Raw genomic sequence first — 14,830 nt, 5'->3', positions numbered from 1 at the left:
ATATATAGTATAGAGCAATAAAGACACCTCATGCAGCTGTGCAGCAACAGATCACTTCTGCAGTCCTGCAATCAGCCAGCAATAGATCACTATAACAGTTGTCTACTGCCAGCCATAGGGGGAGGCTGGGCAGAGCTGAAAAAGCTCTGGCTGAGCCTCTGTACTGATTGGAAGAGCTGTGAAGTAAATACACAATGGAGAAGAATTATACTTAAATTCGCTTCTACAGTGCGTGCCTATGGAACGATTCGAAGAAACATCTAAAGCCCAGGAGCTGATCGATTCAACTGTCTATGAAAGTTGGCAGTTCAAGCACTAATTTCTGGACACTGCTTTAAGATGGTGCTGGGACAAATAGCTGCTGTCCCTGTCCATTTTAACATAGTGCCCAGGACTCCAGTGGCCCTCACCAACATTAGTGGTTAATACAGCTTAGATAGAGGTCACATTCAGATCACAATTACATGTAAATTAACTCAGAAGAGTCTCAAACTAATGTCAAATATAAGCTGAATGAGCCTGGAAGCAGTGTATTCTAAACGAGGCCTTAAAAGTGAGGCAAGTCAAAAACACAATCCTTTCATTCTCCCCTGATATGTCAGTATAGATATGTAAAGTATTTTAATATTTTTTTTGGAAAAAGCACGTTGCACTCTAAATAACCAGATACAATTGTGGTAGTAATGTCTTTTTCAAGTGTTTTTCAGGCACTCCCATTAAAGTCAATAGGGCCAAATCAATTGATTCTGCCTGAAAAGGAGCTCCTGTACTTTTTGGATCAACAAGTGTTTTGCTATAGGCGCTTGAATGCTCAGGTGTGAACAGACACCATAGCAGTGAATGACATTTTTAATGTTGAGTGCTTCGAGCTACAAAATCCTCAGGTGTGAATAGGGCCTTATGTTTAACAACAACAAAAGAATATTTGCTAACAGGCACAAACCCTGCACTGCCACAGTCTCCTCTGTTGGTAAGTGCACAGGCACAATGGCTGCTAGTGTTAGATGCAGATGAAGAATACCACTTTCCCATTCACTTCAGGTGATAAGCACAACGAACTGGCCTTTTTTTTGGTGTGGACAAATTCTAAAAGAATACAGGCGGTACACAGAAGTGTGTTGTCATGATTGGTGGCCATGGTGAAAGGTGGGTTTCTTTTGGTTTATTGTAACAAACCCTTTTGCACATATATATACGCTTAATATGGGGGACTGTAAGCAATAAATAAAAATGTAGAAGTCGAACAAGATAACTGCTGGTCTGTGAAATGATTTGTCCTCACCTAAATAAATAACCAAATAAAACACCATGACATCATCACAAATAATCCTCATCATTCAGCTTCCTTTAACAAATGACCACAATGCATTTCACATTTGCATTCTTCCACCATTGACTTCATTCTTTGCTCTTTGCATTCAGTTGTATAACATCTTGGAGCTGCAAAGGAAGTCGATGCTGGAAGACACCCAACAAGGAGCAGATATTAATATAACACCCAACAGCTGTCACTGACTGCAGCAGGTCTTAATCCAAACGAGCTCCGAATAGGGGAATATGACCATTCTTGGCCACTAGCCCAACACACATTATTTGTTCTGGCCTGGAATACAAATCCCCAGCCCAATCTTGCCCTGGAGGTGATAATAGGCATGATGGGGAGACCTACCAATGTCACAGCCAAAGCACACATGGCTGCAAAATAGTGTCTGTGAGCATTCACCTCTAATGAATCTGCTTAATCCACCACCAACTCTGCTTAATCCACTGCACACATCCCTAGCTACAATGGGTAACTTCCCCCTCTAAAAATGCTAGTTCCCAGGCAGTCTTACTGATCTAATGGCATCAGTGCTTTCTGAGTGGCTGACCTGAAAAAAAATACACATCAAGCATTCTAACATCACTCTGACTTAATTTGTTGCATACTCGATCTGAACAAAGACAGCTAGGCAACTAGCATTTTCAGACAGAAGTCAGCAATAGGAACTCCATTATTGCTCAAAGCACAGGTTTCCTTTACATTATTTTTAGATTTTGTGTGTTATTATTATCTACTAAACATTTAGAAACTCCAATACTTCAAAAGAGTCGAATTTTAAAATGACATTTCTTCTACTGAACACTTATGCAGGAGATGAGGGATGACTAAACTGTGATATTAATTCGAGTGTTTTTGCACAAATCAGAATGAGAAGAGGAACCTGTTCAGTGAACGAAGCAATGCAATACAGTATGCTAACTCAGATGATGAAGAGGATGGTTATGACTCTCCACACATTAAAAGAAAAGGAGCTTCTGTTGATGAATTCCTAAAAGGCTCAGAGCTTGGGAAACAAGTGAGTATAACACTTGAACATCAAATTTCCAGACACTACTGCAGATTTGTACTTATTTATAGAAATTGTTTTTGTGCATTTTACTATATCACATGGTATATCAGTATGTCCAAATCCAGCACTGGAGGGCTTTATACTTGCTAGAATTTGAGGAAAAGCACAATCATTTTGCTTAAGGACCCTTGGAAGAAATAAGGTACAAGAAGTTAAGATTGTGCATGCATACACTAGCAACCATAGGTGCTCCATTCATACTGTTCTATCTAGTACAGTGATGTTTTTTGTTTTTTTTTAACATGCACATTAGTTCCCAGGTCATATGCAAGTATGTACCAGGCTATCCCTAGTGTATTGCTACTTTCAGGACCTTCACCTCCCCATGCCTGCTGATAATTGATGACGCAGCATGGCACCAAGTAGTTGACATGGCACAGATGGAGACACTAGTTGTTGAGGTCTAATGTTAAATCTTAATACCTGTGGCCAATGTTCCTGCTGTGGTCGGTGACCTCAACAAGACATCTGACAGCTTGCTTCTGCATGATGGTTTAAAACAGGGGGAGGGCCAGCCAGGGTTTAAAGGTCTCTGCTACTCTATTTTTGTGAAGGATTTGGTTGCCTCTGCTGTTGAGATAGTGAGATCTGCTCTAAGGACAGACCTGGCAGAGCTTTATGCTGCCTGGGCCTTTTCTTACAACATATATACGCTTACCTGTCCCCATGGCGGTGGTCGTGGAACTATTTATTACCTTTAATTATTTTAGTTCATATAGTTTGCAACTCTTAAATATTTAATACAATTAAATACCAAACATGTTGTAGGGCCATGAAGGATGTTGGTCCAAAATAGATATGATAATCAGTGCGACTCTATATTATTAACTTTTGCTGCTAATAATGAAAGACCAAGTAACTCTGTTACATGGGATTGAGTTGTACAATTATTATTTGGGCCACAGATAGACTGTTAATTGAGCTGTAATGAGTGAAGCATCTGCACCCTTTCATCTGTCTGTTAAAACATTTATCGAGGATAAGCAACTGGGAAAATTATACAATTTAATTGGTGGAAAATGATTACAGTAATAAATTAGTAATTTAGTTAGTAATATGTAACATTTGTCAGGATTATAAGTTGTGATCAGTCACAGTGTCATGATATATTTCAAGCAGACGAATGTTGACAATCAGCTGTACACATGGGGCAGTGTAATTGCTGTATTATTGTATTGTATATGTTATGTGAACCTGATTCTCCCAGCATTTTTTGTGTGATTGGACACTTAATAAAGATTACTGTAACCCAATTTCCAGGAACTGATTGACATGATAGGTGTGAGCAGATGTAATTTAGATTGCGTTAAATTAATGAAACCAGAGTGCATTGGCCTACATTTTAAAGGGCACAACGTGATGACTCAAGTGCTGCATGCCATAGTGGGAAATAATATGGTAATTATTATATACATCCTGCAGCTTTTCCTCTGGATCCCCGCTGCTCTCCCCTATCTGTATGCAGCCAGCGAGGATCCGAGGAGAAGTGAAGCACTTCAGCCGGCGGGGGAGTGGAGGAGGGAGCATGGCCGAGCTGGTGAGGAGAGAGACGCTTGGCCAGGATCTGACAGCTGGCGGCTCTCTTTCTCCTCACCGCTCGGCCATGCTGCTGTGACAGCAGCTCCCTCCTCCGCCCTCCCCCATCTCCCCGCCGGCTTAAGTGTTTCACTTCTCCTCGGATCCCCGCTGCATACAGATGGGGGAGAGCAGCGGGGATCCAGATGAAAAGCTGCAGATTAACCCCCCCTCTGCGTGATATTTACCAATCCTCTGGGCAGAGTAAACACTGGATCGATTACAGGAAGTGCTTTACATCACTTCCTGTTCATTCATGAGTTTCTCAATGGGGAATATCACTCACTACAGAGGCTTCTCCCCATTCAGAAACATATTATATAAATATATTAAATAAATTAAATAAATAATAAAAGATAAATACAAAATAATAAAAAAAACATGGATGGGGGGGGGTGCATGACATCACATGACGCCGCGTGTGCGCGGCGCTGGGTGACGCCACACGTCTGTTGGGGGAGGGCATTTTTTTGTTCTTGCCCCGGGCGCAAAAGAAGCTAGCCACAGCTCTGACATCTGATGACAATCTTATATTTAAGCAAACTGGCAAATGCCTGCTGAATGACCTCTTGACCTCTGCGTCTTACCTCCAGCACGTTCATGCTCTTCCCTCGCTTCTCTGTTGATGTTACCCTAAATAAAACTGCCAACCATACTGTAGTGCCCATGGGCACCCTTATTTGTTTGCAGGGGGCTGTTCTTTAATGTCTTATTTATTAATAACTGATTAAGAGCATCACAGATCGTTTGCAAGATGCAGCTATTGTTTTTAGCTGTTTTTGAACTCTTAATTGTCTTTGCAATACCTTTCACTTTGAGGATTGACTAGTATGCACTTTTGTCTTTATCACATGATTAGCCACACTATTGCCCTGATGATGAATACCACACAGAAAGCAGCAGAGGCTCAGATTTATCTGACATCTTGGAAGAAGATGAAGAGGAGCTTTACTCAGAAATGCAGCTTGAAGATGGCGGCAGGAGGCGAAGTGTCACCTCTCATAACACCCTTAAGGTAAGAGAATGGCATCGAAGGTCAGCTTCTGTCCTCTGTGTTCAGGGAACACAGTTTGAAAAGCTAGGGTTGGTCAAAGTCTTCCTGACCTGATCAGTTAAGGGTTTGCTGAATATTTAGTTCACAGTGCCTTCGTTTGCAGTATTTGTTACCTTTAAGGATCAAGAGGAATTCTATTTCAGGTTTTTTTCATTCATGAATCAGACTTAATGAAACTGAGCCAAATACAAGTTAGACAAAAAATGATCACCTTGTATTAAAAGATACTTATTGTTTGTGTATGATCTAATATGGCTGGCAGTAGGCGTAGCGATGATAAATAAGAGAGACACAAGATCAAAATGACTGCTTTTAAAATAGTATTAAACTTTTAAACGTTTTTCAATAATGAATCCAGATCAAACAAATACACATTGCCCAGCAAAGTATTAGTAAAGCCTAGTAGGGAGGAAGCAGTGGAAGGACTTGTCTTGCTGTGTTTTTGTGGAGACACACAGCTTACTAGTACACACAAGGATGGCTCCATAGGACCCTGCAAGGAAAAGGAGTCACCCTAAAACAGAATATCAGGGTCAGTGCTCAGACGACCAGCTGATTTTTCAGAAAACGAAAACTTTTAAACATCAAGGAGCAGCATCCATTGTAAGTGATTTCATCAACATGTGAAATCGCTAAAAGGCCTTTTGTCTTTACTATCACTTTAAATTCCTTAAATCTTAAGATTCTGGTTCACAATGACTGTCTACATGAGATAAATACTTAGCGAAAAGAAGCCACAGTTGTTATAGATACACAATTAGTACACAGTGACCAGAACGGAGGTATAGGGGAGTCAGAAAGCTCCACAGCCCCTGTAGTTAAAGATGTAAGCTGATGACTTACCCTGGCAAAACGTGATAACCAATCTTGAAGTAAAAATCTTGTCATCCCTACAACAAGTATGAATACTTTAAAAGAGGGAATTCCTCTTTTAAAGTATTCATACTTGTTGTAATCTCCATATATAATAATCAATGGCGTAACAATAGCCATAGCAGGCCACGCAGCTGCTATGGGGCCTGTGGGGGAGGGAGGACCAATAGGGGGTTGCTGAGGCACTAGAAACATAAGAAAAACATAGAAAATCTGTGTACATGTGAAGAAAACACATATCCATCACTGTATTATTAAGGATTGCGAGAGGTTGCTGTTGACGCTGACCCTGTACCCCGGTGGCATTTCCTATCAAGAGTTGATGTCCAACATACAGGAAGAGACTTTAGAGTGGTCGTGGCTAGTCACAGATCCCTTTTGCAGGCCGTCTAATAAGGAGAATTTGTTTTTTGATGTCTTAATAGTGTACATTTATTGTCCTCAGAGCTTCTGGTCATCCCGTCCAGCACTAAAATTAAGCCTCTTATACCTAACAGTCTTCCTCAGGCTGCATAATCCCAGAGTGTCTCCTTAGCTAAAAACTGACAGCTGTTCAATGTTCTGCAGTTTAAAGAAATTTGTAGGCGTATTAGCTGAAAAATTAATGTTAAAAGTCAATTCCCTGCACTGATGCCCCCTCTCCCCTAACAGCCTATGCTGACAGCTCCCCTGCTGTCTGTCCTGTATTTAGGCATAAATTATGTTAAGATCTATGACTATAGGAAGGCACCAGTGGGCCACATCTACATTTTGCTATTGGGCCCCATGATCTATAGTTACACCCCCTGATAATGATTTAAAAAACATTATTTTTTGTATAAATTATATTTTTAAAAATACATAAATTATAGTAGGGTTGTAGGCTTCAAAATAGGTAGAGTTGATGAGGTACGGCGTATGATTCACCTCTGTGCCCACAAATTTGTGCCCCACTGTTGTAAAGTAGCATTTTCTTACCCTGTTCCTACTGCAGGACACTGATGTTGTAATCACAGTTTATAAAAAGTAGATTGTTTTGATGCTCTCACAATATGATTTCTGGTGAATCTGTATGTATCATTACTTGACCTAATTTCTGCACTATGGTTTGGCATCCGAAATCCTTCACTCACTACTTTTGCAATTCGCTATTTTTAAGTATTTTTCGTGAATTTTACCCTGTACATCTGATTAATAAAATGGCAAGCATAATTATTCCTAGAACATTTAGTGAACCAGGCTACCTTTCTTTAATACTGTGGCTAAGCGGTTAGTACTTTTGCCTTGCAGTTCCAGGCCCTGCTCACACCTATCTGCATGGACTCTGGATGTCCTTCCCACTGTATTTAGATTTTCTCCGTGGGATCCAGTCTCCTTCCGCAATGTGAAAACATGTTGGTGGGTTTATTGGCTTCCTCCCAAATAATCCTACTTATGTTGAATTGTGAGCTCCTTAGATGGACATAAATTGATGTGAGGGATGTATGTGCTCTGTAAATACTGGAAATGAATAAATGCATCATGTCTATACAGGTGTAAATGAAAATGTCAGTCTAGGAAAATAGCAAATGAACAGGAATCACCAGCACTCAGTGGAAAATATTGAAACGATAAAGTCCATTTAATCGGACAAATCATCATACATGTTGCAATCATTATAACTGACGTTTCGGGGCCACGCAGGGACCCTTCATCGGGGCAACAATGTAACACCTAGGAATGGGAACTGACACAGTCTAGGGAATTAGACTATATGCAATGTAGGGTGGTTTTGACTCCTCCCACATAAGCAGAGGTGTGGTTGAAATACCACAATTTTTTCCAGGCTTTATTTGTGAAGAAGGCAATCTAGCTAGATCCATCTTTGGATGACATGTTGTTTTAGCCCAAAATATTCAGCATGCTTAAATGTAACTATTTCTTTCCAGTCACCATCAGTGCAGAATTCCTCTCTTGTTCTTGGTTCTGTTTCCCATTTAGGGATATATTAACAAATTATTAGAGTATTCCACATTTAATGATAATTTGACAGTTCCTGTTCACCACTTTAGAATAATTAATAAACCTCAGATCTGTGATTCTGTCTACCACATAAATATGGAAATAACTAATTGGCAAATGACTTGAAAATAATGACAGCAAAAAATAGACTAAACATGTACCAGTCGCCAGTTTTGAGAAAAAAAGGTCTCTATGTGTTTCGGTCAGATACAAGGAACATACACAGGCTTATTGCAGGCAGAAGCTTGGAAGAGCAATTGTCTCGTCTCTGGCATTTAAAGTGTCAATTTAACATTTTCGCTTGGTCGTATTCTAACACTTTCCATCAAGATATTTCTCATTTTCTTTTTTTTTCTATTACTATTATCCAAATAAAAAGGGATTTTATAGAATGAGGAACTGGTTTTACATGACAAACTTGGTGTTGCAATGAAAAACTAGAAAGCAGCGGTAACAACAACCAATCTACAATTGCAGTTCAAGTGAGGTATAACTTTTTTCTTTTAAGGGAATATATAAAAATGTTACACATGCAAAGAATGTGTGGGGGAAAATCTTCACGTGATGCAATCAGCATCAACTGAACTACAGTATTCTTTTTGTACTGAACTTCTTGTAGATGGCCTTTCAGTGCTGCTGCATTTTATTAACAAATTAAACTGTTCAGAAATAAAGGGTTGTGTAGGTCTGTCTGAGCCAACATCTTCTGTATAGAGGTAGCTCATACTTGTGTTCAGAATATTTAGAGCATCCCTGATATATGTCATTATTTTTTAGTGTATTAGTGCACCACCCAGTGGCTATTTTAGGTCATTTCTGCTTGCCCAGAAATTATATTTACCAATATACAGTATATATATATACTCTTATGCCAGCCATACGCTTGGCAATTTTGTGATGACTGCTTTCATTTAACTTACTGCTGCCTTTGCTGTCATTGGATAGATCTCTGCTTACTTCCTGATCTGTGTGGCAACCAACAAATAAAAGGGTGAAGGTATACTTCCACAACTGGGACACAGACAACAGTTGAGGTTTTAAACCTTCCTACTCTTGGATTGGAGATTGGAGTTGACAGAATATATAAAAAAAAAAAAAAAATGTAGGCAGAATTTTTTGACCTACTTGTGAAAATGATAGTCTTTAACTTCAATATATGTCAAGCCACTGGGACAGAACAAGTATGTAGGAAGTGCAGACAGTACTGCTGAGCGACACTTGTTCTGGGTCAGTGACATAGATGTTATTGAAGCCATTTGATCAGCATACCAGTTAAGGGACTAGCCTACCTTCCAACTGTCCCTCATTTAGAACCAAATCCCCCTGTCCCTCCTCAGTTGTCTCTCTTTTTGGTCTGATGTACAGATATCTATGAAAAGGTTCTATTTCACTACCTAAAGTGTTATTCTGCACTAAAACCTTTATCGAATCTCTTCATTATCTTGTCTGCTATTTTGCTATTTGCTATTTATACAAGCCAGTATAAAGGTAAAGTAATGGTAAAATAAAAAACAATTCATCCTTTTTTCATAGGGATGTACAATGTATTGAGAGGCTGTTTAAAGCCTTGTGAATGCTAAACAAGATTCCCAATGAAACTGGTCAGAGATCATTAGGTTGTATAGTGTACAGTAGCAAAAACTTGATTTGTAGATGATAACTTTCATTTCCCTCACTCACAGTCGTTCTACTGAATACATTAATTCTTCCCAAGATCAGAAAACTTCCAATAATTCAGATGAGTTTATGGCAGACATGTGGTTGGTTGGAATGTTTTTACTATCAGGTGACAGATAAAAAGCATATGAAGAAGGATAATATACTATAATCATATTATATATATATATATACAGGGCTTGAAAAATCCACTTGTCCACTTGTCTGTGACGAGGTATATATATAAGGATAAGGATATATATAAGGATGTTATAAAAAAATATTTCTTTTAGTTGCTTGCAGTGGCATCACAAGGGGGGTGCGGCCCGCACCTGAGTGCCACCGTTGGAGGGGTGACACCAAAATGACTGACAGTCATTTTGGTGTCTCCTCCAATGAAAACTCGGGCACTTGGTCATGGACTGAGAGCCCGGCATTTTCAGGAGAGAGGAGGGGACCCGGCGTCATACCTCATCCCACCAGGTGAACATCCCCCTCCTCTCCCTGCCGGCATCCATTATAAAGATGGCCTCCGGCAGGCGTCAATAAGATAACTGCGCATGCGTGATGACATCATCGTGCACACACGCGGCAACGTCACGTGCATGCACGTTGATGTCACGGCGGGGTGTCACCTGGCCTCGGGACGCCCCTGGTTGCTTGTTGTTGTAGAGTGTTTAAATCGCACTTAATTAGCCTTTTTTGGGGGGAATCCTTAGCATATTTAATGACCTACCCTATGCTTATCCCTGACCTTTACAATACAGTTATTATGTGTACTATTTACACCGATCAAGTTTTATTCCAGTCATGTATGCACCTCCAGCTTTGTGTATAGAGAATACCATCCTGGAGGTGCCTTTCTAATTGGTGTAACCCTAATGCGCTCCACAGTGCATGTGCTACTGACTTAGTATTTGCTAAATAGGTGGCTCATAGGCAGTGTGCACAGCGTGCCATGAAACCACCAGGTACACAGAGAGGTTGATATAACATATTGAGGAGGGGGTCAAGGAACAGCTTTGCATATATTCAGGCATGCAAGTTTTGTCAGGGGTTAATCTGTAAAAAAAAATCAAACAAAAAGATTTTCATTAGGGGCTAGAAACTGTAAGATTCATTAAACATTTATATTAATTTAGTGAACTGATGCAAAATGAATCAGCACTGAACCTAGAAAATATAGGGTATGTTTACTTGAGCTCTTCTTTTTAATTGGGACAGTTCAGTTCATCCTATGTAGGTCACCCTCACATCATGTGTAATAAATTACTGACTACAAATGTGTAGCTTTGTCTTATGCTTGCCTGCTTGTCCCTACTGAGCGAATGCTATATTTGAATTACAGAGCTTTTGAATAGAATTTCATTAAGAACAGCACTGAAAACGAAAACTTATAAAGTACAAGGACCTCTTCCTCCTTTGTCAAAATGTAGATTGCACCAAGCCTATGACAGTCACCACTGACTGCTAAAAACAAAATACAAGTATAACATGCTGGGATAGTGGAACAATATGATTATCTCTAGAATGTTTTAATGATTGTGTATTCTGATAAACATTTACGCAGGTTTTGGAGTCTACTAAAGATATTTGATTCACTGTAAATTGCAATGATCCTTCTTCTTAAACCATTATTTCAGTGAATTCTTCAGGTTGAATGAAAGTATTGGTTTGTTCCACTTCAATGACTGCACTGCAGAAATCCCATGACTTAACAAGTGTCCTTTTCTAATTTTAACCAGCATGCATTAAACACAGAGATATCCACCGTAACAATCATGTAAAGGCCAATTACATGCATTGTGATGGGATATCACTGCACCATGGTCCTTATCCTTCCGATGTACTAAATGAGACTTGTTTTGCATCTCTTCCTAAGTTAACTTTGACAGTAGCAGCCCTATGACTTAAAAGCCATTAACTGGTATCATCTAATGTGTGCTGCATCTAAGCATCACATTGGCTGTCTGTGTGCAGCATCAACCCTCTGCATGGTCCTATTCTTACTATAGCACTGATATGCCAAGCTCTCATTGTCTGTACTGATCTTATGTTCTCTCTGACACCAGCCAAGCTCCTAATCATGTCTTTATTTTCACAGATTCCCATTCAGAGCATGAACCTTTCCTTCACAGAGTAAACTCGCATGCCTTATGTTTTCCATTGCCTCCAAAAACTAACCCTGTCTTTATTTTTTTTTTCTTTCTCTTCCTCTACTTCTCTTTCCATGTTTTTGTCTTTTTTGTTTTACTGCACTTGTTGGATCTTGTGTTTTTTCTATTATTGTTGTTGGTCCATTCTATTTTCTCGTATTGTCTATGACTTGTGCAGTGTTCTAAGACTAAGGCCACAGAATCTGCTTTAAAGGAGCAGCTGGACATTTCCCCTCAGCATCCTCACAGTAAAAAACTGTTCAGTATTCCTGAAGTTGCAGAGGAAGAAAGTGGAGAACACTCAGAGCTCTTGCACAGAGGGCATTCTGTAGGCAAGGCGTATAGAGCCAGAGGAAATGTAGCTAGAACTAATAGGGTGCCAAGGGCTAGTAGTCAAGATGGGCGACACCAGAGCCCATGGCATTTCTCTAAGTGTAGGTTTAATGGGGCCGCTCCATATTCAGATGATTTTACATGTGAAGGGAGCAAGCTTGGACCTCTCTCCAGGAGCCCAGACAGCGGCTTGGATTGTGGAAGCGAAGAAGAAGAAGCCCGTTACCATTTCAGGAAAGGCTGCAGCACCGTTGCTAGAAATGCCACACATGAGCCCCAACCAAATACCGTATGTTCTAGAGACCCAAAGCAAATGTTTGCACGCAGGAAAACCCTCACCAGGCAAAGCAGCGTGGAGGAGGATTTTGGTGATTTGAGCTCAGACGTTATAGATAACACAAGTGCTTGCAAGTGCCACATTGAAAACCATGAACTGCCGCCATGTGTCAGGGAATTTACTAACGGAGACTATGCATGCGGGAAAACAGACGTATGTAAGAAAAACTGTAGGAGATCAGTTCTAAGTCCAACTCGCAGAGACACGGAAAAACCTCTGGTGTGTTCAATAAAAAATCCTTCTTGCCATCTGCTTGCCAAATCACTTGTCGGCTTTTTAGTTTCTTTTCTTTTTATCTTTCTGTGGGCTTCCATCTGGGATCACTGCTGATTACCCGCAATTTTTCAAGCTTTTTGATTTCTCAGTCAGCACTGCTTCACAGGCTTTAGCCCATGCTCTGCCCTATTCTTTTGCTTCTAGATGCGGTATTTTGCTACCTTTTCTGTTTGTTTATTTAAGAGAAGTTATTACTATAATTGCCAGCTCTTATTTTTCCTATTTATTTTACAGGACAACTGAAATTACATTTTACTTGAGGGTTAGCTGAAGGATCCTTAACACATGTATATTATTTGAACTTGAATTGACCGTGTGGATTCCCTCTTATAGATTATCCAGGCTTTTTTTTTTCTTAGGTGTTGTATCATTGGTGTAGTAAAGATACCAGCACATAAGCCAATGTAATATCTTATTAGTTTGGGATATTGTTTGATCCCCTTCTGACTGGTGGTATGACGGACTTCACATTTCTGGCTTAAACTTTTGCTGCTAACACACATAATGCAGTCAAAAGCCAGGGTTTTGTATGATTAATCAAATTCTCATCTCTATTGATAAAGGAGAAATTTCCACAGCCAATAGAGAACAAAACCATATGAATTGTTGGGAGATTCACAATAACCACAGTTCAGATAACAAATGTTTGTATTTAATATTCACCATAGGAAAGGTTCAAGGCAAAGTGGGCTATGTTCTGCCAATCAAATACCTTTGTTTTTCATACAGTTTGCTTTGGATAATATACATAATGCAAAATGACTTGATTCAATGTTAATTTATTAGTTAGGTTCTACTTTGTCTTTCAAGTATGTAAACGTACATTTTGGGGGGATAGAATAAAAAAGGATTAGAACCCCCTGTGAGGATTTTATTGCTGTCTATCTCAATGCTCATGTGATTCGCCATTTCTGTTTGTCCTGTTCGCCATTTTCACTGAGACATAAAGTGATGGGAACCCCGAAATCTGGCCATTGTCACCAGTGCAGCCTTATTGTCATAAGTGAGCGTAAATATTTCAATGGGGACACCTATTCCAGTGACAACTGCCACTCTCTTTGTAGAGATGTTCTTTTAGTTTCTGTTGTACCTCCAGGGCAGGAACAAATCCAGGGCAGGAATATAATCTGATGGAATTTTAAAGCCTAGCCCCAGGCTATAGCCCCTCCCCCAACAAACTGATCTTTCCCCCTGGAATCCCCCTTTCCTTAAGTATTTTATTATTTATTTTATGTACCTTATGCTTCCCTGGCAGTGGATTGTTCTCAATGATTCAGACAGCAGTGCTGAGTGATGACATCTGCATCATTATACTGAGTGGGCAGAGGGCTTTGTGTTGCTTCCTCAGGGGTGGGCTAATAACATCCTATGCACTCAGTATGCCCTCCGTTTTCTGGGTCATTCTGTACTGTGAGCATTCTAGATTGAAGGTGAGTATAGCAGCAAAAGGTTTTCTTTTTCACTGCTCCTAGAGGACACTTAAAAAAAATAAAATGATCCCAGAGTTATACTTTTATTTTTCCCTACTCCATACAAAACTAGAAGGACCTGCTAACACAAACGTTGCAGATAATAGTATGTATTGGTAGTAATAATGTAGCCCCCACGAATGACTAACAACTTTAAGGCCTTGATCAGATTTTTGCGATGTGAGAACGCATGAGTTCCCGCATCACACTCGATCACATGTCATACCGTTAGGTGCTCTGCGGTGTCATTATTTTGTTTTGGCATCCGTAGCCATTGCATGTGCATTTCATCACACCACAACACATGAAAACCTATTATCATGTGTTGTGGTGTAATGAGATTTTATAAAAAGGGTCATGCACTACATTCAGTGTGATTAAGATGCAATACACTACAATTTCCCTGCACCCCACATGCGATGTTACATAGCACAGTTACAAACAGGGTATTTATTCTAAAGCTTGATCATTTTTACAGTTGATGTGAGCATTGCCATCAGGAAGCAGTAGTGAAGGAAAGCTTTGCTTCTGCAAACAATCTGCTATGGCTACTATGGCTGCATGACTGCCAAGAATGAAGCAAGAACTACTATGTTAACAAAGCAGCAGATGATTCCTTCCCTACTGTAATACCTGATGTGCATACGCCCTGTGTAGTATTCTGGTTTGGGGCCGCCCTAGGCAAGACAAAACTTGCCCCCCCCCCCCCCCCACACTAAATCTGCAGG

At 40.0% G+C, this 14,830-nt stretch overlaps 1 protein-coding gene across 3 annotated transcripts in view; it reads left to right on the top strand.

The window, feature by feature from the left end:
• Positions 1-14,830, top strand: part of RIMBP2 (RIMS binding protein 2) — a 250,479-nt gene that overhangs the window by 213,827 nt on the left and 21,822 nt on the right. For all 3 annotated transcript variants that reach the window (XM_018576485.1, XM_018576484.1, XM_018576486.1), the window contains 3 exons: positions 2,190-2,339; positions 4,828-4,983; positions 11,866-12,576. In XM_018576485.1, the coding sequence (XP_018431987.1) occupies positions 2,190-2,339; positions 4,828-4,983; positions 11,866-12,576 (1,017 nt within the window). The remainder of the gene's footprint in view (positions 1-2,189; positions 2,340-4,827; positions 4,984-11,865; positions 12,577-14,830) is intronic.

Source organism: Nanorana parkeri, unplaced genomic scaffold (assembly GCF_000935625.1).
Source record: "Nanorana parkeri isolate BGI_ZX_2015 unplaced genomic scaffold, ASM93562v1 scaffold68, whole genome shotgun sequence".
In the NCBI taxonomy this organism is placed as follows: domain Eukaryota; kingdom Metazoa; phylum Chordata; class Amphibia; order Anura; family Dicroglossidae; genus Nanorana; species Nanorana parkeri.
Note: the sequence above shows the minus strand (reverse complement) of the source record. Positions and strands in the feature narration are given on the sequence as shown.